The 21,569-nt window shown below is 39.7% G+C and overlaps 2 protein-coding genes and 1 long non-coding RNA gene across 8 annotated transcripts in view; 1 reads left to right on the top strand and 2 right to left on the bottom strand.

Moving 5' to 3' along the window:
- Positions 1–4,437: 4,437 nt before the first annotated feature.
- DUT (deoxyuridine triphosphatase) lies at positions 4,438–11,865 on the bottom strand. 3 transcript variants are annotated; one of them, XM_069025829.1, is made up of 7 exons: positions 11,742–11,865; positions 11,022–11,184; positions 9,461–9,552; positions 8,352–8,396; positions 6,185–6,259; positions 5,197–5,267; positions 4,438–4,775 (listed from the first exon to the last, which is right to left on the bottom strand). In XM_069025829.1, exons 2-7 carry the CDS (start codon positions 11,180–11,182, stop codon positions 4,719–4,721), a joined length of 501 nt encoding a protein of 166 aa, XP_068881930.1. In that variant the 5' UTR covers positions 11,183–11,184; positions 11,742–11,865; the 3' UTR covers positions 4,438–4,718. The 3 variants fall into 3 exon arrangements, with proteins under 3 accessions (XP_068881930.1, XP_068881928.1, XP_068881929.1); XM_069025827.1 differs by lacking the exon at positions 11,742–11,865 and adding an exon at positions 11,568–11,673; XM_069025828.1 differs by lacking the exons at positions 8,352–8,396; positions 11,742–11,865 and adding an exon at positions 11,568–11,684.
- A 284-nt stretch (positions 11,866–12,149) lies between these two features.
- The window catches only part of LOC138116588 (uncharacterized), a 32,603-nt gene continuing 23,183 nt past the window's right edge, over positions 12,150–21,569 (top strand). The window contains exon 1 of one of the 2 annotated variants that reach the window (XR_011154223.1): positions 12,150–14,945. This is a non-coding gene — a long non-coding RNA (uncharacterized lncRNA). Of the gene's footprint in view, positions 14,946–20,712; positions 20,792–21,569 lie in introns of those variants that run through there. The other variant, XR_011154222.1, reaches the window with a different exon arrangement.
- The window catches only part of SLC12A1 (solute carrier family 12 member 1), a 46,913-nt gene continuing 41,629 nt past the window's right edge, over positions 16,286–21,569 (bottom strand). For all 3 annotated transcript variants that reach the window (XM_069026039.1, XM_069026041.1, XM_069026040.1), the window contains exons 25-27: positions 20,620–20,755; positions 18,586–18,653; positions 16,286–17,841 (exon numbers count right to left, since the gene is read on the bottom strand). In XM_069026039.1, coding sequence (XP_068882140.1) covers positions 17,706–17,841; positions 18,586–18,653; positions 20,620–20,755 — 340 coding nt within the window. In that variant the 3' untranslated portion in view covers positions 16,286–17,705. The remainder of the gene's footprint in view (positions 17,842–18,585; positions 18,654–20,619; positions 20,756–21,569) is intronic.

Genomic DNA, 21,569 nt, shown 5'->3' with positions numbered 1-21,569 from the left:
TATTTTCAGGCTTTCGGTAACTTACATAACTAGGTGCAAAATACTTATTTTTATTTCTGGTTCTTTTCTTTGGAAGTGCAGTCATGTGCAATCAGGTGGAATAAGTGTGCTGATCATTTCCCTTCAGAAATTGTAATGGCTAGCGATGTGGACACTTTTCTTTTTAGGCAGAAACCATGAGGTACTGAAGCAAGCATTCACTTTTCTTGCACTTGAGGTCACAAATTTATGCAAGTCAAAAATGTTGGGCCTGCCAAAAACATCATGCTACACTTCACCAAATAAAAGGACACTGTTATTCTTACAAGGAAAGGTTTGACAGGACAGGAAATAGGGAGGGTCATAGAAGTTTACTTAAAACCAAAACTTACTTAACCATCTTTAAGCCAAAATACAATGATAGTTATTTAACAAAAAAAAACCAACAAAAAACCAACAAAAAACCAAAAATAAAATAAAATTGAGGGTGAGGAAGAAGACAAATACAAGAGCTCCAGACTGTGTTACTACAGGAGTAGCAACCAATACAGAAACCAGGGAAGGTTAATTTACATAGTTCAGGTTACTGTATATCACCCACCCTTACTGAGTTAACATGTATTAAGCAAGTTTTAATTTATATGCTGAACTTGCAGCCAGAGGCATCTGATTTGGAAAATGCAACACAGTTTACCAGGCTATACATTACTTTCATTACAAGGCAATCCTTAAGTAGACTGCATTCCACTTAAAGGAATGGAGGAAGAGAGTAAGAGAGTGAATACGAAAGATAGGAAAAATGTTGCTGTTCATTACAATTTTCCATTTTTGTTGAAACACAGCAGGAGAGCAAAGCCACAGGCTTCTCTACTGCTCTTGCATGCCAGGAGGGATTATGCAAACACTGCAACCACCCAAATCTTATTTAAATTATAGTCATTGTTCCCCCTTTAATGGTTATACTTTTGCCTGCTTTCACTCAAATATTGCTGCATCTTGCTTTCCGCCAACATAGTCCCAGTGGGAGTCATCAACTCTTAATTATAGATGAACAGATCTTTGAAAAATACATCTGAAAAAGAAGTGGAAAAGACTGCAAACTTTAAGTGCCATCTAGTGGCTGATCTAAAAATCATTAAATAGATTAAAAAAATTCCTAACATGCCACAGAGTAACATAACAGTAGCTGAACTGAGGAAGCTGTGCTTAAATTCTCAACTACTAAAGACCAGGTTAACACTCTGGGGGAAGGAAAAGGACTAAACATCAATGGTAGTAATGGTATTATTGCCATATTTTTTCTTTAAGATTTTTGTCCAAAAGTGGAGAGTTCAAGCAGTAGGAATTGTATAGGAATTCTATGTTTCTTCAAAACCCTCAGCAGCTTATGAGCTTCTGCCCTTCTAAGGACATAGAGGTTATCATAAATATTGCAGCTGAAATAAAAAAATAGAACCCTCCTCAGATCTCAAAACAGAACCCAAACCATGGAGGTGAATCTGGGGCCAAGCATCTGAATTTTCTTCCAAATTCACCTGGGGTGGAAGGCCAGAGTTTTTCTGTCCCTGTAACAAGTCAAATCCATTTCTAAAAAAAAGGAAGAAGATTTTTAGCTAGTGATGTCCTTTTCCTTTCCTTGCAGGAAAATACCCTTTTCTGCTGTAGATAAAGAATTCCCTACAAATTACTTTTCATTTATAAAAGCTTCATGTTTCATTTACACAGAGGATGTTCCACAAGATTGCTCCCCAAGCTTTACAGAATTCCTCTGGCAGATGAGCGTAGTTGAATTAAAGAGCAGCTTTGTCTGGATCTGTTCAGTGATGATGGAGAACAGCCCAACATAATTTTTACTTTAAGTGATTTTCATTTTGTTGCTTTGGAAATAGCTTTACATCTCTTCAGTTTCATACCTGCAGTGAGCCCTGGGGATCACACCTCAGTGACAGGCTCTGGACACATGAACCTGTCTACACAGAAGTGAGCCCTATGCACACTATTGGGTAGCTTCTCTTGAAGTTACTTGCTCAAGCTCAAGCATGTGCACTTAATGACACACTTAGGCAGCTTGTCCCTGATTTACAAAACTAATTTACAACCAGGTAATGTAGGTAGGACAGGTCTCAGATAAAGTAATGAAAAAGATTGTTTCCCAGTCCCTCTTTCTCACCAGATACCAAGATAATATACTTTTAAACGCAAATTTTATAGGAAAAGGGAACATGTAAAAAACTGGGAGGGTATTGGTTTTCATATTAATGCAATTGTGGGACTATAAATAAAAAAAGATGTAGAGAGCTTGTTTTGAACCATAAACTAGCCAATGCTGTTGTAAGAAGCCTCTACTCAGTACCAGTACAAAGTTTCTCCAAGTTTCAAATGCAGCCCTTGATCTGCAGTAGCAGTATGAACTTAAGAACTCCCAGTACATTGGTAACTCCTGTTGCCTGTGTAGAAGTATTTGTCTTTCATAGATTTGCTACTCCTATTGAAGCAAACCCCAACACTCTAACAGGAATTATCAGACTTCCTTACCCATGTGCAATGGTTTGGTGCACATGAAGGAGCTGTGTGTAGAGGTGAGCTTGAAAGCATTTCTCATTTCAGATAAACTTTCCCAAGCTCCTACTGGGAAGAGGCTTGCAGTAATCTAAAACTCATGACACGCTTCTCTAGAGAAGTACTGAGAAACAATGGAAAGGAACTCCACCATACTGATTTTCAAAATAAGAGAGCCTTTTCTGGTAGTAACACTTAAGATAATGGTTTTCATGTTGACAAGTAACAGCAGGCATGTGTATGTAAATTTGTTTTTTCCCCGTATGTCTGACTGTGCTGTTTCTAGCACATACGTATCTCAGAATCTGTAGTATTAGCATTATTTTCAAAAATGGAAATCAGATCAGTTTCCAACAGGCACAACGAATAATGAGTATCAACAGAACTCCAACTTCCTCCTTGTAGGTTGCTGTTCCAAGTGAGGCCATTTTGTAGTATCTTTTTTTAAAAAGGACTTGCATCAGTGGATCCCCTGCTGGGTTTTTGCTTTGGGAGGTGGAAACTAAAATTTGCAGCAAAACTTCCTCTTGACTTACAGTCCAGCAAGAGGAAACACCTTTACACAAAAGGATCATAGATTTTAAGACCTTTAAATAGCCTTTGGTAATTGAAGTTCCTTTTTGGCAGGTTACAGAACTGAAGAAACTTAGTGGCAAGCTCAGCTTTTCCAGTTCATTTAGACTGCATTGGTATGATGTGCTCCTTGCTTACAATGGCCTTTTGCATGGTGAGCCTGCTCATTATGGTCTGTCTGGGTGTACAGATGCAAGTACAGTGCTGTGATGAGGGGTAAGAACAACAGCAAAAAGACTGATTAGCATATCATGCACACAGAGGAAAAGCCTTCTACCCTAGATAAAGATGAATGTACTTGTTTCAGCACTGCCAAGCCAATGTAATGCTTATCCCCTGGCAGAAGGGATCTGAATGCTGTCACACTACTCTATTTTTCAGCTCCTTGAGGGGGAGGGTGGGATAAAATGGATAAAATATGTAGTATTTTGGGCCTATTTCACTAGAAATAGTCCTAGACAAGGACATGAAACCAATACCTACAGGATTATCCTGATCTGAAACTACCAAGCAGAAAAGTGGTATGAACACCAGTCTACAATGGGCCCACATTTCCACTGCTAAAACTAAAAGCACAGTATTTCCTACCTGTGATCTTCCAGATTAGAAAATCTTAAAATACAGACAACTGCAGGAAAAAAGTGTTTGAGTGCTTCAGAGCCTTTTCTAATTCTTTTATGTAAAGTGGAAAAGTAGTCACTTTTCTTTGCTTTTTTGTTTCTTCTTTTCTGTGCACGTTCTTTCACCTAAAAGTTAGAGAGTCATTTAAGAAATTCCACACACTTACTGAATCAGGTTTAGGACAGATTCCAGAAGAATTCTCTGTTAACTAGACAAAAGTGAACTTAAAAAACCAAATTGTGCACTGCTTCAATAATTCAGAATCTTTCTTCCATACAGTAACATATTAATAAATTTGTAACAAATATTTCAACTGCTTACTTCATAGCTCTTATTTACGATATAGAAGTTATTTCCAGATGAGTTGTGTTACTCAGCTCGAACACTGTATTGCTTTTTCTTTTAAAATAAGAGAACTCAAAAATTGGCCACTTGAAGATCAGCTAAGGATCAAAGTCAGAACTAGCTTTGAACAGAAAGACAAGTATTTGGACAGATCGTAGAAGATGAAATATTAAATATCTGTCTTATTCTGATTCAGGGGTCAGAGTGTGAACTCCTATAGATACTGTCACTGATGTTGTATGAATTAGGCTCTCGGTATGAAATCCTGAGCCATGTGGAAGATAGCTTTCAGAAGTCTAACACAAACTGGCAAGGGAACAATTGGCCATTTTAGTTTAGGTGAGTAAAATTAAAAAATAATAAAATTATGTTTTAATTTATTACAGTAAAATTGCCATATAAACAATGCATTCTTACTGCTGAGGACCAAACATCTTGAAAGACAAAATAATACATCAACTAGTAAGTCAAGCCAGTCATGCACATTTCCTCATTATACAGACAAATCCACTGGAGGATAGATACAGAGAAGTCTCAATAAAACTTGAAATATTTTTATGTCCTACTTCTAATTCAGATGAAAATTTAGAAATAGTGTAACAACAACAAAAATATATATAGAAAGCAGATTCAAGTAATTTTCAGTTTTTTCCAGTAGAACCAAAGCCACCTTCACCACGTTCTGTATCATCCAGAGCCTGAAAGATATCAATTATGATAAGCTGGTTTAGTGCCTTAACTTGCCTTTTGTTTCTATACAACAGATATTGCCTATCATTTACTTGTAACAAGGGCTATAATTAAGAAACCAAAAAATGTACATGAGGCACTTTAAACTATCTTTTGTACAAGTTAAACAAATGCTTGTGAGGCAAACACTTCTAGTATACACTGAACTGTTTCTCAAAAACTCTGAAAACTTGCATAAAAAAAAAAAATCCACCCAAGTGCATACAAAGAATCAAGACTTTCATTCTGGTAGCACTGCTGCTATGCAGTTTTTCCACTGAAAGTAATTTCAGCAAAGTATTTATCTGTATAATAAATTTCATCTTATATACAAGTATCTTAAACTATTAGTCATTGAAAAATGCAGAAATATTTTATTTGGCAACTTACTTCAACTTCTTCTAGCTCAGGATAATAAATGCGTTCACAGATGAGCTGGGCAATTCTATCGCCTTTTTTAACTGCAGAGAAGTTAAAATATTAGTTCTTTCAAAAAAGTGAATAATTAATACAGACTTTAGACAATCTCCTGTCAAAAATATCAGAATACTTATTTGAAACCGAGTTAAGCAGATGTTAACAGTCCCAGAAAAATACAGGTTAAGATAAACTTCTGTTGGGTCCTTTTAAGGTGAAGTGTCAGCAGCTGTACCAGCTCAAGGCCTTTCCATTCCTTCCTGCTGCTGTACTCTGGCATCTTAATTCATTATGCTTAAGTAGTGCAGAGATGGAGAGACAGCTGCATGGATTATGTAGCTGCTTTCTGAACTAGACCCAGGAATCTGGGGAGAAAAAGGCAAACTGATAAAAGGAAAACAGTGTTTCTCACTAGTAACCAATATGGCTCACAGAACTTCCAAAAGCAGCTTGTGATGTGAAGATGCAGAAGAGGCCACAAAAACACTGGCAATATTTTAACTGGGCACTGAAGCTTAAAACTGACTTTTTGCAAAAAGACAGCATAATAAAGGGAAAATCCTCTTTATTACTCCTGTTTCACAGGATTCTGGAGAAGTTTTTATCTCAAGTACTACTCAGCTGACTTTTTTTTTCAGAGAAAGGTAGAAACTTAATACAAAGTTGCACTTCAGTACAGCTTGTGAATCTAAAGCTTAGCTAAGTAGGGTTGGTTTGGTTTGTTTTTGTGGTGGTATGGTAGTTTTGGGGGTGGTTTTTTTGCATGCTGCTTAATTTGCTATGAGTAGAATCTTTTCATGTTCCCTTGACAGGATGTTACTAAGTATCTATGTTTTTGTTAACTGAGAGAAGAAAAATGTTCCCAGCTAATTCTACCTCTGCATAAACTTTTAAAGAAAAAATTAGTTTATCACTCCCAGTCAGATGGCTGAAAATAGGCTCTGCCAGGCTTAACAGTTACCTTCAAAAGTTTCCTTGCCAAAGTTGAACAGTACCACACCAACATTTCCCCTGTAGTCCTCATCAATAACACCAGCTGTCATGAGAAAGAATTTAGAGAAATATGCAGTTAGTGTCAGTATATGAGAACTAGATTAGATAAGGTTTAGATTAATAAATTATTACAGTATCTCATACCGCCATCCTTTATACTACTGATGCACAATTAAACAATACATATGCAAATACTGAGACTGAAACATAGATTTAGAAGAAACATAAAGATTTTAGTTACAGGCTAGCTGTGTTGAAATTAGTTAGAATAGGAAGGAATTTGGGCCCAGCTAGAGTTAATTAAAATAGTTAAGAGAGCTGGACCTGAAATGGGTTTTAAGATGTTAGTAACTGATTACCAAATAACTGATGATCTGTCATTTGTATGTTTGCTTAGCTGTGCTTAAAACAAGGAATAGAAACATTGATAAGTTGGTGTAGGGAACAAGGACAATTTCCAATTTCCTCCCTTGGTGGGAACCCGTTCAAAAGTCATGCAAGAAGGAACTTAGAGGTCACTAAAGTAATTAGGATTCTTAAAGTTCAGAAAGGCAAAAAAGTCAAAATGAGGAAGATGAGTTACTTCATCTTTTTTGGGACCACTGACCCAATTCAAGACCACCAACTCCATTCAGGACACACACTGTGCATGCTTAATGACATTTAAGCTCATTTCCATATGAAGTGGAGAATGGGAGGTGTTAATGTTATGAATATGCATTTTGTATTTTGGATATTCATAATATTTGGAAATAAAAAGTGTCATGTTTGCTTGTATCGGGCCCTGCGTCTTAGGGAGCTATCCCACGCAGAGCCTGGCGCCAAATAAAACATTCCCTTTCTAACTCTAAACTGTTAGAGAGCTTTCGTCTGTCTCAGTTGGATATCGATATTAGATCGGTATTCCTATCTTGGTAAATCAAGACACCTAAAAATGCTAATGAGTCTTGAATTGAAAAACACCACCACATGTCAAGAAATGCTTTACCACTGTACTACTAATTTTAGTAGTAATACCCAATCTGAAATCAAGACAGCTGGATCAAATTCAGGCTCCATTTGTTCTGCTAACTTCAGCTCTTTCAGTGGCAAGCAGAAATCTGTTCTCAACTCCTAACATTTTATTTGAGAGCTATGGATTTGCACAGATCCAAATCCTGTACCTCTGGCAAGGTAACAGAATCAGAGCTGTAAGGAAATGATATATTCAAGTATCAAGACTACAAAACTAGCTCACTCTTGTATTTTGCATGACTGTATTAGCTACACTGTTCAGAAGATTATCTACCAGTGCACATTAAAATAATTATATTCTGCTTCGTTAGAGTTTTTCTCTCAGATACAGGAAACATATTTCCAGTAGAAAACAGGAGCTTGGGCCTCCCTGTGATCCCAAGTATGTATTTTGAAGTCTACTTGCAGAAATAATTTAAATACTAAAATTAAATGCCATACCAAGACATTCCCAGACTCATACAAAGTATTACCTTTAGAGATTACGAGCACCAGAGGAAACTGTAGTATGATTGTACCTTGAAGTTTTAATGTTGAACCAAAAAATGCACATTTAAGAATAAAAACCTGGTTTTTAAATTAGTTTCTTCAGCTTTGTGAAAAAATTGTAGTGCATATGATCCATAGTTACCATGCAATCTTTGCTCTGGTTCTAGTGTGGAAAAGGTATTTACACAACTCTCTTATGTAATGTTTTTGATTAATCCAATGGCACTTCTGAACAGCTCCCTAATTAAGGTGCTAGTAACACTGGGAGTATCCCCTGAGTTTTGAAAATTTAGAAAAACATGCATTTCTCAAGTTAACTTGCTGGTTAAAAAAATGGATAAAGCAGAATATAATAAGTCATATTTAATGCCTAAACCAAAAAAAAACTTCTATGGCAGGCACTGCCTACAAAAGTCACTATGGTTATTATTTTAAAAAATCAGTAATATTTTTTATAATTAAGCCAGTTTTAACATAATTATGATGCACTGTCTCTCTCAGGTGTTATCCAGGTATCTCCTTTTGCCAGATTACCCATGAAGCCATCATTTATTTACACATTACACTGTGAAACTAAGGCACTTCCGTGATCAGTATTTACCAAGGATTACTAAAAAGAACAAAAAGTTTACCTCCAACATCTATGAAGTGCTTTGCAGCTAAACCAGAACGTGGTGCTAGAAAAGAATTTTTTTGTAAGTATTACAATTTATTTCTTTAAAAAGACAGTATTTATAGGTTACATAGTATGTTTGCACAGTCTTGTTTCCACAGTCTTTTAAAAATAAACATATTACAGGAATTACTGTAAGAGTTCATGTATATATTAAAAGGAATAACAACAGGCTACAATAAAATTGCAATCTTTAAGTGATAGAAATGTATCTTTATTTGACCTGCAATAGCAGAGCAGATTTCTCCATGGAAGGCAACTGGAGCAGACAAGGACTGTCTAATATTGGTTTATTTTTGGTGACTACCACTGGTTTGACATCATCTCAGAAGAATATTAGGTAAATCCATTTAAGTTACAATGGAAAACAGTATTTGGCAAGCAACTTCCTAAGCAGTATTATACACAGATAAATTACGTGTGGGGATTTGGGGTTTTATTTACTTTAGTCTACTGTGATGAGGAGCTAAAAATGATATGATCTTCAAAATTTTCTTTGGGATAAGAGAAATGCAAGTGTGTTCTCCTTTTACATAAAAGGACCTGGCAAACTCCGATCATGTTCTCCCCCTGGAGTGGCTATTTTACTTTACTAATTTATACATAATTCAGATAAAGAATGCACAAAATAAACAGAACATCTTGTACAGGTTCTCTCAAGTATTCTGTCACCAAAAGTAATCAAATTCTACACTGTTACTCTGGGGTTCATTTTTAAACACACAGGGGATGTATTTTCTGTATGTCCACTACCTATTGGTCTTTCTGATTTGAATTTGAAACTGCAGAGAAACAATGAAGTACCGCAGAGCCTGTGAAGTTGTATGTAGAGTACAAGCCTTTTTGCTGATCATCCTTTTGTCACTTGACATACACCAAACCTCAAATGTATTTGACAACAGGTAACAGGAAAATCTCTGCTACAAGATTTAGTAAATCACACAGCCACGTGGCATCCCTTTTTTGTGTAGACTAATTCTGAAAGCTTTAGGCAGAATCTAAACGGGAAGATGGCGTCAAACCCGTTCTACAATGACTCTGCAGCCTTTTCACAGCTTGTGTACTCACCTACTCGGCCATAGCATCCAGAAGGAAGTGCTATTTGAATGTCTGTTTTCACCACAGCCTTTTCCATGGGTGGTATCACACAGTCATAGGCACTACATTAAAGAAAGAAACATTAGTTTATATAGAATACCTCTTAAAGTTTCTTTAGTGTAACTTGAGGTACAAAATTACCCAGAATTAATTTGCCTGGGAATTTATACCATGAAATTTAGACAATAAATATTTACAGATTTGCAAAATTTAATGCACATCCTAAACCACAAGATGTTGCCATTCTGATGATGCTAGTTTAAGATTCCAGAAGTGTCATTTGAACAGCATACTCCTGCAATCGCCAGTTTTAAATGTTTTTTTAATTGATAAGATAGACAAAAGATACAAGCTTAACTTTAAAGTAACCATTAGGTGAACATGGTTGTGCATTTTTTTGTGCAAAAGCGGAAACTTTACAAATAATACGCTCTGATTAAGCTTTCTATAGCAGATGAACTAGTTGTAATCAAAATTAATAATCTATTAAGTTAACTTTTAGGCAACAATTTTTTTTCTGAGGAGTCTGACAGCTCATGATTCACATAATTCACCTGGGAACTCTGAACTACAGAGATTTTAAGAACTTGCTGAAGTTACCCAACTGAAGGCTTAATGAAAGGCAGTGGTAACAAAACTTGTCATATCTTGACCTTGACAAAGAACTAGTTTTTTTAAACACTGGAAGCACTGAAAGGTTTTCTATAAAACAGACTTTTTCCAGGTCTACAGTGCACCATTGGAACAAGAACAAAAACAAACCTGGTGAGACAAAAGGGATAAAAAGAAAAAAGAGTGAAGTGTGGTGAAGTAAATCTTCAGGAAAGAGGTAAGCGAGGTGAAGGAAGAAAAAGGCTGATTATTCTAAGTAATACTTAAAAAGGTAAGTTAAAAGTGGTGGCAGCAAAGTTCAGATGTAACTAGTGACTCGATCGCAGAAGCACTATGCAAACAACCACAAGTCTAGCTACAGGTATTCCTGAATATAGTGAAAACCATTGAACAAGGATCATTATAAATTCAAACAAACCAAAACCCGAGTCTGTACACCAACCCAGATGGTTTCCAGCCAGGACCGCTATCAAACTGCTACAACGCCCTTTGGCAGGCAGCACCCCGGAGCCAAGAGGAAAGCAGAAAAGCACAAGTGCTGGCAAGGAGGGCCCATGTGTGCTATCATTTCTTCAACAGGAACGCGCCCGGCCGTTGTGGGCACCACCAGCAATTCCGGATGCTGTGTCAAACCTGACTTTTAGCCAACGACTGCATCTCTGCCTGATGAAATCAATGCTGTAGCATAGCTGGATCATGGATACCCGAAAGTGGTCAGGGATGGAGGAGCAAGGGAGCTACGACTTGGTCAGCTCTGGCCTCCTCTCCTGCATGGCCAGCGAGCCTGGCCGGAGGCTCGGCTCGGCAAGAGGCCACGAGAGCGCTCTCAGCCGCCAGAGCCCCTGCCCAGGGCTCACCGAGAGGGGCGGCATCTAGCGCGGGCTCCCGCCCCGGGTGCCGTAGCCTCACCCTCCCTCACCTGTACAGATCGTAGCCCGCAGCCCGTGCGGAGCCCCTGGAAGGGGCGAAGGCGTTCTCGGACAGCTTGGTGAAGCGGAGCCGCGTGGAGACCTCTCCGGGCCCCGAGCCCTTCTGCCTCTTGCTGGGGGAAGGCTGCGGCACGGCCTCGGAGGCGGGCATGGCTGAGAGAGCGGCAGAGTCGCTGTGAGGGACGGCCAACCGCCCGCCAAAAACCCCGCCAAAACCCGGCACGGCCCACGGGCGCCGGTACAGAGGGGGAAACCGGCCCGTCCGCGGCCTCTCCGCGCGCGGCGCAACCCCATTCCCCCCTCGGTGAGAATGGCCTCGCCCAGCTCCTCCTGAGTGCCCCGCACCGCCACTGAGGGTCCCGCCCTGTCTGTCAGGCGGAGCTCGCCCATCGCCTCAAACCGCAGCCGCCGCGTCGCGGCCAGGCGACCCCTGAGGGGCGCAGAGCGGGCCGGTGGTGCGGCTGAGCAGCGTGTATCCTCCCCAAAGCCCCCGAGGGCAGTATGTGCTTCCCCTCAATTCCCCCACCGCTTCTTACAGCGCCCGTAGGGGAGCCGGAGCCACCGGAGGCACCGCGCCAGCATAGCGCCGCCGCCGCCGTGTGGGGAGCGTGCCATGAGCGCCCGCCCGGTGCTCCCCGCCGCGGTCCGCCCGGCTCATGGGGGACGGGCGGAGGCGCCGCTGCCCCGTTCTCCCCCTGCCCGGGCTCTACCTGCCGGCGCAGCCGTTCCGGCAGCAGCCCGGCCTGCGGCGCTCCTCGGTAGGCGGCGGCGGCGCTGCCGCGGGATGGCGGGCGGACCCCGCGGGACGCGCGGAGTTGCCGGGGGACGCGATTGCGGCTGCACGGGCGGGCGGGGCCGGCGGGGCGCGGGCGGTCACGGCGGCCTCAGAGGCGCCGCGGAGCCGCTCCCCCTCCCCGTTCCCCCTCCCGCTCCCGTATCGCACAGCCGGGGTGGCTGAGCACGGTGTGCTGCCCCGCGGCCTGCAAACAGCCGCTGTCCTCCCACAGTCACAGGGTGGTTGGGGCTGGAAGGGACCTCTGGAGAGCATCCAGTCTAATCCTGCTGTTACAGCAGGTCGTCTTAGAGCAGGTTGCACAGAATAGTGGGATAAAGAGACTCCTTCAGAAATGGTCAGGCCAGCTCTTGTCGATGCTCTAGATGGGAAAACCTGTCAGTGGTCGGTGTGCTCTGTTCTGTCTCGGAGCAGAAGACTCATAATTTCACTGTCTTTCATAGTCTCTGCATGCTTGCTATCCTATCTATGATGTGATTTACCCCATGTTGTTCCTGTATCTATGTCTTTCTACCTACATATCTATATATATATATAGGATATACAGATATATTCTACAGGACATACCTATGGCCTTAAGAATAGGGAATTTATAAATTCCCCCATAGCTCTCTGCTGTGGTCTGAAAAGACTATCCCATTGGATTCACAGTTTAAAAACTGCCCCTGGTGAGGCTAATGGATGTATTTGACTGTCTGCAAAATAGCTACAGACTGCTGGATTATTTTTGCTGGTCTAAAGTTTGTCAAACAACTATTCTTTGTGATTTTTTTTTAAACTCTATATGTGATTGTCTCTTTGCTATGTTATGTTTTTTAAATGCAGCCAGATGGCAGTGAAACCTTTACTACGCATTGCAGTTCAGTTCTATTTTTAAGGTATTTTTAAGAATGTCCCAGTTTGGGCTTTCTTTTATTCCTGTTCAGTATTTTCAGTCTAAATAGTATGCACTGTTTGAAAGAGAATACGTATTGTAAAACAGACCCTGTGAAAAAACTACTTAAAATATTTTATGGCTTCTGATGTAAGCTATCCAAACATCAAAGTTCATAGGAACTGAAGTTGTATCCAACTGATATCTAATTGTAAATGTTTACTTATACAAGCAGGGCTTTATAGAGTTTACAACTGCATCCTGCATTATAGTGTAGAAAAGGACCAATTTTATGAATGGCCAGGCTTGGTGAGGCAGGCTGGGTTCTAAACTGTGCTTAAGGTAGCCTGGAAGTCCATGAATAATAGAGAGGAGGACTCATCCAAAAATGTTATTAAGGAGAAAGGTCTTAGCTGAGTGACACTTGTTTTTTTTCCAGATCTTTACAAGGGGAATAATCTCCCCAACCTTGTGCTGGAAGACTGGGCAAGTTTACCTTGGTTCTGGGAATGTGTGGCTCGCTGTGTAGATAGTCAGTCAACCTTCCTGCATTCTTGATCGCTGATTAGTGCTGCTCTCCATCGGGCATTTCCTCCTGACTTTGAAAAACAATACTGAGATAAACTGAAATCATCCACCTTTTTTCCTGGTGTGAGAGCAGGAGTGGAGGCTGCTTTGTTCAGGGGTAATAGCCACAAAATTCTCACTACTGAAAAGTTTTGGTGTTAAAATGAGGATTTTTATTAGCAGAAAACCGTGGCTTTAAAAGAGAGATTTCCCACCCCATTCTCTCTTAGAACAGCTGTCTCTTTCACAGTGATTAAGGTTTGTAATTTAAAAAGGCTGTTATCATGTTGCGTGTTCATAATGAAGCTCTGTTTTTGATTACGTGTTTGCAGTACAGCGTGGGGGTTGTAGAATTTTGCCATTGCTTTTTACTCTGTGCCAGACAACCTTAGTGTTTGATTTTGTTTGACACTTAATTTCCTCTGATGAAATTCCAGCAATGGGATGACTGTGGGTTATTGCACTTGTTGTTTGTGGGGAGTGTGAGCTGCAGCTCGCTGTGTTTGTTTGTTTCCATTTTCCCTTGCAGAGTCAAGGTCAGTGTGAGATGTTCCCCTCAGCAATGCTGGCCACACGGCCTCGATGGGCTACACAGCTGCCAAGGGGCTGTGTCCTAGGTACCAGCATGAACAGATGTTTAAACAGTGGCCTGACTTCTGCTGAAGCACACTTGCAAAACCTTGACTTTCTTCAGCTGTAACTTGAGGGATGAGTCACTCATTTAGCAAAGAGCTGCAGCACCTGAAGGTTATTGCCCTGCTGCCAGGAGTTGCAGAGGTAGCAAGGGAGAGAGAGTAGGATCTTGGAGTGATCCACACTCACTTCATTAAAGTCCAATGACAGCCAAACCACCAGAGGCAGAAGGTTGAGGAAGACCCCTGAACTTCAAGATGGAAGTGCTGCGGGTTACTCAAATTCTGTGCTCCCTGCTTTGCTGATAGGTCAGGGACCTCTGCCTGAGGGGAGGTGACGAAGACCTAAGGGGAGTTAAGTGAGTCAGTAGTAGCTAAAACTCTGTAGCTGTTTGCCCCATATGTAGAACTGCAGTGCTAATTCCTGTTACCTGGTGACGTCTCTTGCTTGTAAACTACCAATCAGTTGCTGAAACTGCTTTCACCAAAAAGATCTTGAAATACCTCATGGACTGAGAGAAAAAAATGAGAAATGTCTAGGTTTTCTGTGGATTAGTATTGCCTAGTCAGGAAAGCTTTTGTTAGGACTTCTCAAAGATGTAATGAAAATTGCAGAGATTTAAGACTGAGGAAATTTCCTATGCTGGTGGCTGGAGCTTTGTATGTTGTATTATGAAGATTGAGTGGAAACTCCTTTGAGTGTGAAGTAGGATAACAACATGCTCTTGGCAGTGTAGTTGCAGTTGTTTCTCCTCACAATGCAGTGCCTTTTTGGTTAGGTAGCTTTTCTACTTGCCCTGTTGGGTAGCTAATTTAAAAATAAAATAAAGAAATGATCCCCTCAAAAAGAATCTTTGTTGGGGACTGAAAAATCTAGCAAAAGGCACATCAGAAGAATGCTGTTCTGGACAGCACAATCTGGACTGTGCTTTAGGGATATGTGATCAAGATGGGCAACTTGTCAGTGGTTGTAAAAAGATTGAAGGAAAATGTGATGAAATGCCTTCTGTGATACCTGTTGGAGCTCCACTAACATTGGAAGGGAAAGGTAAGATTCACTGGTGGGAGGAACGATAGTGGATCATTTTAACAGGCCCTTAGGCACAAGCTTAGCTGTGCAGGATGCCTAGGCTTTTGAAGAAAATTCAAAATATTCTTTGTTTTTGCTTCATAGCAGTGGTATTTTCACACTTTAATGTCCCTGGTCACCTTACCTGTGCTTGCTTTTGTCGTGGCTGATCAAATCCAGCCTAAATTATATAAACTTATGGTAGTGTGATATAAGCTAAAAATGTGCTGGACAGCATTAGAGCTGTATTTTTTCCTTGAGATTTCAAGCATGTAATTAGAGTTTAGTTACTAACTTGATGATTAAAATGCAGCAGTTGTTTTACGGATAATTTATGTAAAGAAGTGTCTCTTACAGAGTTGAAAAGGAGGGAGGTGGACTAACAAAATTTTGCAATCTAAGTTGCAATTTAAGATATTCTGTAATTAGTATGCTTCCAAATTGGTCCACACACATTCAGAAATCATGGTGAGGTACAGGAAATAGAAGATGCTTGGAAAATACTTAGTCTAAATTACTTGTGAATTTGTGGAAGTAACACCTTCAGGTAGCTAAGTGCTGTTGCATCCTGAGTTTCTCCTATTACACTGTTGTGTGGGTACAACTTCTAATTAATCACTGTCATGCAAGCAAGACATTTGATAGAAATGTGTATGTTCATACTTAGTTTTTGATGACTTTATTTAGAAAGGTACCTCTTGGGATTTATTGTTGCAGTGCCCACAGCAGTGTGTTTGTGAGAGAGCAGTGTGAATAGTATTGAAAGTGCCGTTGCTGGTTCACTTTGTGCTCATTCTCTCTTTGGATCTCCTTAGGTCCCCCAGAGCAGTTTGGGTCAATGTTCCCTATAGATTGAGAGTTACAATACTTGGGAATATTTAGGAAACAATCTCCAGTCATGTATATAATTAAAGGGCTTAATAAAGGTGTATAATTCCTCCAGGTCCTTGTGTAGATTGTGATAAGAAACATGCAGAAGCCTAAGTGGAGCCTCCCTAAAAGCTCTGTTTCTTGGCATTGGCTGGGTGCCATTCAGATTATATCTGTGTGCTGGGTGAGGTAGAAAGGATGGTGACCATTACAATTCTACAAGGAACTGGAAGGACCTGGCAGCAGGTAACAAGCTCTGGTATCACTGCTGACATCACTGTGAAGGATGAGAATAATCTCCTTATTTTGCAGGTGCAGAATGTGAGCTTTGGTTTGCTCAGAGTTGTGCAGGAAGTCTGGTATAAGGAGGAAACTTCTGTGTAATGCAGTTAGATTGTAAAATGATCCTTCAGTCTGGTTGAAAATGTGTAAGAAGCAAAGGAAGAACATTATGAGAAAATATCAATATTTAATATCCTGCCTTTAATAGATGGAGAAAATAAAGCATGGATTACTGGGCTACATTACCATGTTCTGCTGAATTGCTGCTGTTGAACTCAGAAAAAATGTGAACATCAAATATTTGTCATTTTTTGAGATGGGAGTGCTAGATCCACCACAAGTTAAATTCTAATAATTCAAGCAAGATGAGGCCTGCTTTAAAATACACATTTAGTGGAATTCAGGGCTCCTTGGCTTTCATGAGGCTTAGATGTTAGTTGATCTCTGCAAAGGAGTTGCAGGACTACAGAAAATAAATTAGCCATGTTCTGTGATGGTCTTTAATTTAAATAATGCTTACACATAGGATATAGCTTTACCCAGTAAAAAGAGAAGCTGCTTTTCTTGACAGCTAAAATTATAAAGCACCATAATGTTGCAGAGTAGAAAATAGAAAAATTACATAACTTAATGGATTGCCTTTATTTTAAGTTAGTGTATAATTAATATTATTTAGAAAGTCAAAAAAGAGAGAAATCTTTTATATAAATCAAAAATAAGGCATTCAACTCAGATGAGTTTTTTTATCTAATCACATAAATCACTGTGCATTTTGTCCCAATGTGTACTGTCAGATTGTATTAGCCCTAACATTCACAGAAAACATTGTCAGAATATTTAGTGTTTTACTAATTTTTTTGTGAAATTTACTTAACACATTTAATTATTTCAATCACAAATTCCATTGCATGTCAGAGCTTGAATATGCATTATGAAGTCTTTTAATAGAGTCCATATTTTTATATATCTAATTTTTTTGTTTGTCACTAAATTAGAAGTGTTTGAATGAATTTAAATTAGCAGAACAATTTAGGTAAAAGCATCTTAATTTGGCAATATTACAATCAAAAAGCATTGCATGTATTCTACTTGCATTCTATCAGTTTATCACTTACACCTGATGGATGCCATAAAGATTTTTGTCTCACAAGTTGGTGCATTTCATTTTAATCCTACTGTGTGCCCATTAGCAACTATGATAGTGCAATTTGAAATAATTCTTTATCAATTTAATGATTTTTGTATTATACCAGTTAATTTTGGCTTTTTACGATAAATATCAAAAATTTTTTCAATACCTTATAAAATCAGAAGAATTTCTTCTTTGTGTGCTCAAAATGTTTGCTGTCTCTTTTGACATATAGGTAGATTTTCCTTCTTTTGCCTGTACTGGAGTGTAACACCAGCAGGAACCATGTACAATTTTTGTCTAATTCTTTGCTGTGTTGCTTTGGATTTTTGAAAAATTTTCTGTCAATTATTAAAGTTTTAGATTTGTATTAAATGAATGTGTCTTTGATAAACCATTGCCATTAAAAATGTAGCTGTTGGAATCAAGCAAGGCATATTCTAGGAACTGATGTTTTTCTAAGAATAGAAAGTCAGTACATTTTTGTGGTTGCCTCTGACCATTAAGACTGGAGGAAGGTTCTTGGAGAGAATTTCTAGCCAAGCCATGTACAGGTAATCAGACACTGCTCCTTTTCTTGCCACAGGGAGGCTTCTGTTTAGGCAGAGGGAAAAATAAAATTATGATTTTGAAGGCAGGGGTATCCCAGGCTTCTCACTAAATACGAAGTAGAAACATCACTGTTCATATACAACTCTGATATAATTAGACTATGAGATTGTTTTGATATCATAAGGCCTTAATTTGCAGACCCTTGCTCACCTGATTGTACTGGACAGGAACTGCTTGTGATTGTAGCCTTAAACTGGTAAAGAATATTTTTGGGGTCATAAAACATACACATAATATGATTTTTTTTAAAGGATAAAAATACAACACATGCATAGTTTTGCAGTCCATCAACCCATTTTCTGATCTGAAATTACTGTGGGATGAGAGTTTTAGAAGATGGCTCAATTTATGGTAAGCATTACATGCTCACCAATTTTTTTGAGACTGAATTAATGGAACTATAGAGGTTTATCTATGCATCACAAGTGCAAGCTAATTTATTGAAGCTGTGTATAAAAAACGTGTCTGTAAATAAAAATCAATTCTGGAAAGGGCCTTTTTTTGGTAATTTTGTTGGTGGCCTCTTTTCCTTTATACAATTGCTTCATCACCAGGAAAGATTCATATTCAGTGCAGTCCCAGAGAACCACCAGTCCAGATGCAAGTCCTTCAAAAGGTACTTAAAAGATTACTTTTGTGCTCAATGAATTAACACAAGGGTTTCTGTAGCTCCAGTTCAGAATCCCATTACACATTATTCTTAGAATCAAAAATCTGGCAACTCACAGGACAATGAGGTTGGCTGCTCTCGAATGCTCTTGTAAGAGTTCGTTCAGACGGACTTGGCGATAACTCTGGTTAAAACACAATAGGGAAGAGAAAAAAATCAGTCAGGTCAGTTATCCTCAGTTCTGGTGTCTTACATACCTCTGCACTCCCCTTGTCTGCAACATTTTCTGCTGTTGATTTGGCAGCACTGGAAGCCAGGTCTGCTCTGGGGTCCAGAGTCATAGCAATGGCAAAATATGATGCTAAGCCACACTTTTTGATTAGTATAGTTACATTAGGGCCAGAGTTGTTCGCCCCTATGTAAGGTTTCCTGGGGATAGGGATTATTTTTGTACTGTACTTTATGGTCAAGCTCAGGCCCTCAAAATTTTTATAACTTAACAAGTCACAGGGAACAAGAGACCAGGGCAGGTTTGTGTAAGATAGATGTATCTTAACCGATCTTGTAAATTACTTTCTCTTTCCCTGGAGAAAGAAGAAAGCTGGTTTTTCTCCATTCAGACCTTAAATTTTCCTTCTACACAGAAATTTCAGTGTTCTTTTACATGTTATATAGGTAAGAATCCTCATAATTTAGCCAGTTGTTACCTCATGAGAATCATCCTATAACATCACCCTTTATCTGTGCTGCCAGGTTTTTCTCTGTTGAATTGTAAATGTGTTCTAATGTCCTCTGTAAAATTCCCAGAACTGCCTTACTTCTGACGATAAGGGTCATATCTTTCCAGATGTATAAGCTAAACTTTTTGTTGCTGTTCTTGTTTTACGGAGTAATTTGGCATTTTCATATTGCTGACTCTTTTCAATCTATGGGGAGTTTTTTTGGTTCCTTAGTTAGTGACCTTGACACGACCAAGCTTAATCATGTATTTTTTTTCTGTTGTATCCTCACTGGTTCTGCATGTGAGTATCTGTGATTATATTCCTGTTTTCTTTTATACTGAGATGTTTTAAGGGCTCTGACTCTCAATTTTTGATAATTTGAGAGTAATTCTAAGGTTTTCTGCCCATAGCTGACTACTATAACCTTACACTGGTTATCAGCTCCATGCAGAGGGTAATAGAGTGAGCAGTCAGGCTGCTTCCAAGCTGCTGCAGTTAGTAGTATAGTGTTATCTTAAATCATCATTGATTCCTGCTGATGTTAATGTGTCAGGCTGTGACTTCTGGCAGCTCTGAGCTCAGAGTTGCAATCCTTGCTCTGCTGAGAAAGTTACCAGCACCATAAAGTGGGGATAACTAAACTGCCAATGTACTCAGGTTAATTCCACAGGAACCATAACTAAAATTGCTAGATTAATTCTCTGGGAGTTACAGGAGAACTTGTCTCTTAAGGGTGAAAGAGTTTGCAGTATCCTTTTGTCACTGTCCTGATGAAGCCTGGTGGTTCATTGGTAAAAAGGTATTTTTCCAACAAGTTTAAAGAGCAGACTGGGCTGTAATTGACCCAGTGGATCAGCCAGCATCAGCCTTGAAGTTCCTGTGAACTGCAGGAGAGCTTCTGCATGGTAGACTGGTTTAGTCTTCACTCTGCCACTGAGGTAAGAATTCATGCTCACCCTTGCCTTTGGAGAAATTTCTAGCCTTAGTTGAAGTGTCTGGATTCAGTTCTAAATGGCCCAAAGTGGTGAGTGTTTGGAGCTGCATCCTCTAAGAGATTCAAGCTGCAAAACAGTGGAGCCATTTAATAAACCTCTCAGCAGACCCAATTAGCTCAGGCTTAGTGCAGTAACTGTGTGGTGTCTGGTTCAGAGGTGGTTTTCATCTGGCTGGCTTTGATGTGGGCAGAGCTTCTCATCAGCCTGGAAAATGCTGTGTAAACATGCCAAGGTCTGAGGGAGCTCAATAATGCAATCATAACACGCCTCTGCAGTGTTTACAATATAAATCCAATCTGTAAATATCAAATACAGGTTTGTACATGTCATGTTTCTAATGCCATATCTGGTATTTCACATTTTCTTACTAATCGCTTCAAACATCTGGAGGGTAAGGAAAAGTACATATGTAAAAAGGTAGGTGAGGCTTTACCTTCTCCTTGAATGCTTCCAGCTCTGCATCTGTAATTTTCCATGGAGTCTCTCGCTTTAATTTCTCAGCAGTTGTTATATCTTTGCAGCTTTCATGGAGGCGATACGGTTCAATCATCTCTTCAAAGAATTTCCAGCTGAAACAGGAATTACAAAGGAGGCCTTGCTGCAGGGTATGAACTCACTGACTTATTTCACAGTCACTGTGTATGACAGGCCTCACTGATAATAATTATAGCTGAAAAACGTGCAAAATCTTTAACTGTTCTTTGCTACATTGTGCCCCAAGTTATATCTGTGCCGCTTCTGTATGTTTGGGTTATTTGAGGATAATTTAAAGGTTATTTGAGGATAATTAAATACTGCATTTAGCAGAGAATTTTCTGCATTGTCCTGGTTCTGGCAAAAATACTGAAATGAGTTTTACAGTAACTCCAAACTGCAGTATATTGGTTACTAATATTAACAATTAATATGGGTCTCCTCATGAATACTGACCTTTTTATTACTGTTTCAGCACTAGCTGGACCAATCACCTCACTGATATGGTTTTACTGATGGTTTTAACGCAGTGGGTAAACAGGTGATACAAATTGCCTATGACAAGGGGCTGAAGGAAACACTGTAGGTTGTTTGCTGTACGTGGACTCTGAATTGTGTTCAGATTTTCTCTCTAAATTTCAAGTTGTTTCTTGAACTTTTGAATCTTTTAATCTGGAGAATCTTAACCGTCCTTCTGTACTTCCTTGCTTGCCCATTGTTGAAAGTTTCTACCATCCCACAGAGACCTCAGGGAGTTTCTTTTGTATGGATGTGAGTGTATTTCTGTGAGCACTTTGTGCTGATAGGCCTCGCTGCGAAGTGCAGTGGGAGACTGGGCACAGGCTGGCCTTGGCTCTATGGCCAGGAAGCCAAGAGATGGGTTAAAGGCCGTGATATGCAGCATTTAGT

The sequence above is a fragment of the Aphelocoma coerulescens genome, chromosome 10 (assembly GCF_041296385.1).
Source record: "Aphelocoma coerulescens isolate FSJ_1873_10779 chromosome 10, UR_Acoe_1.0, whole genome shotgun sequence".
Lineage (NCBI taxonomy): Eukaryota > Metazoa > Chordata > Aves > Passeriformes > Corvidae > Aphelocoma > Aphelocoma coerulescens.
Note: the sequence above shows the minus strand (reverse complement) of the source record. Positions and strands in the feature narration are given on the sequence as shown.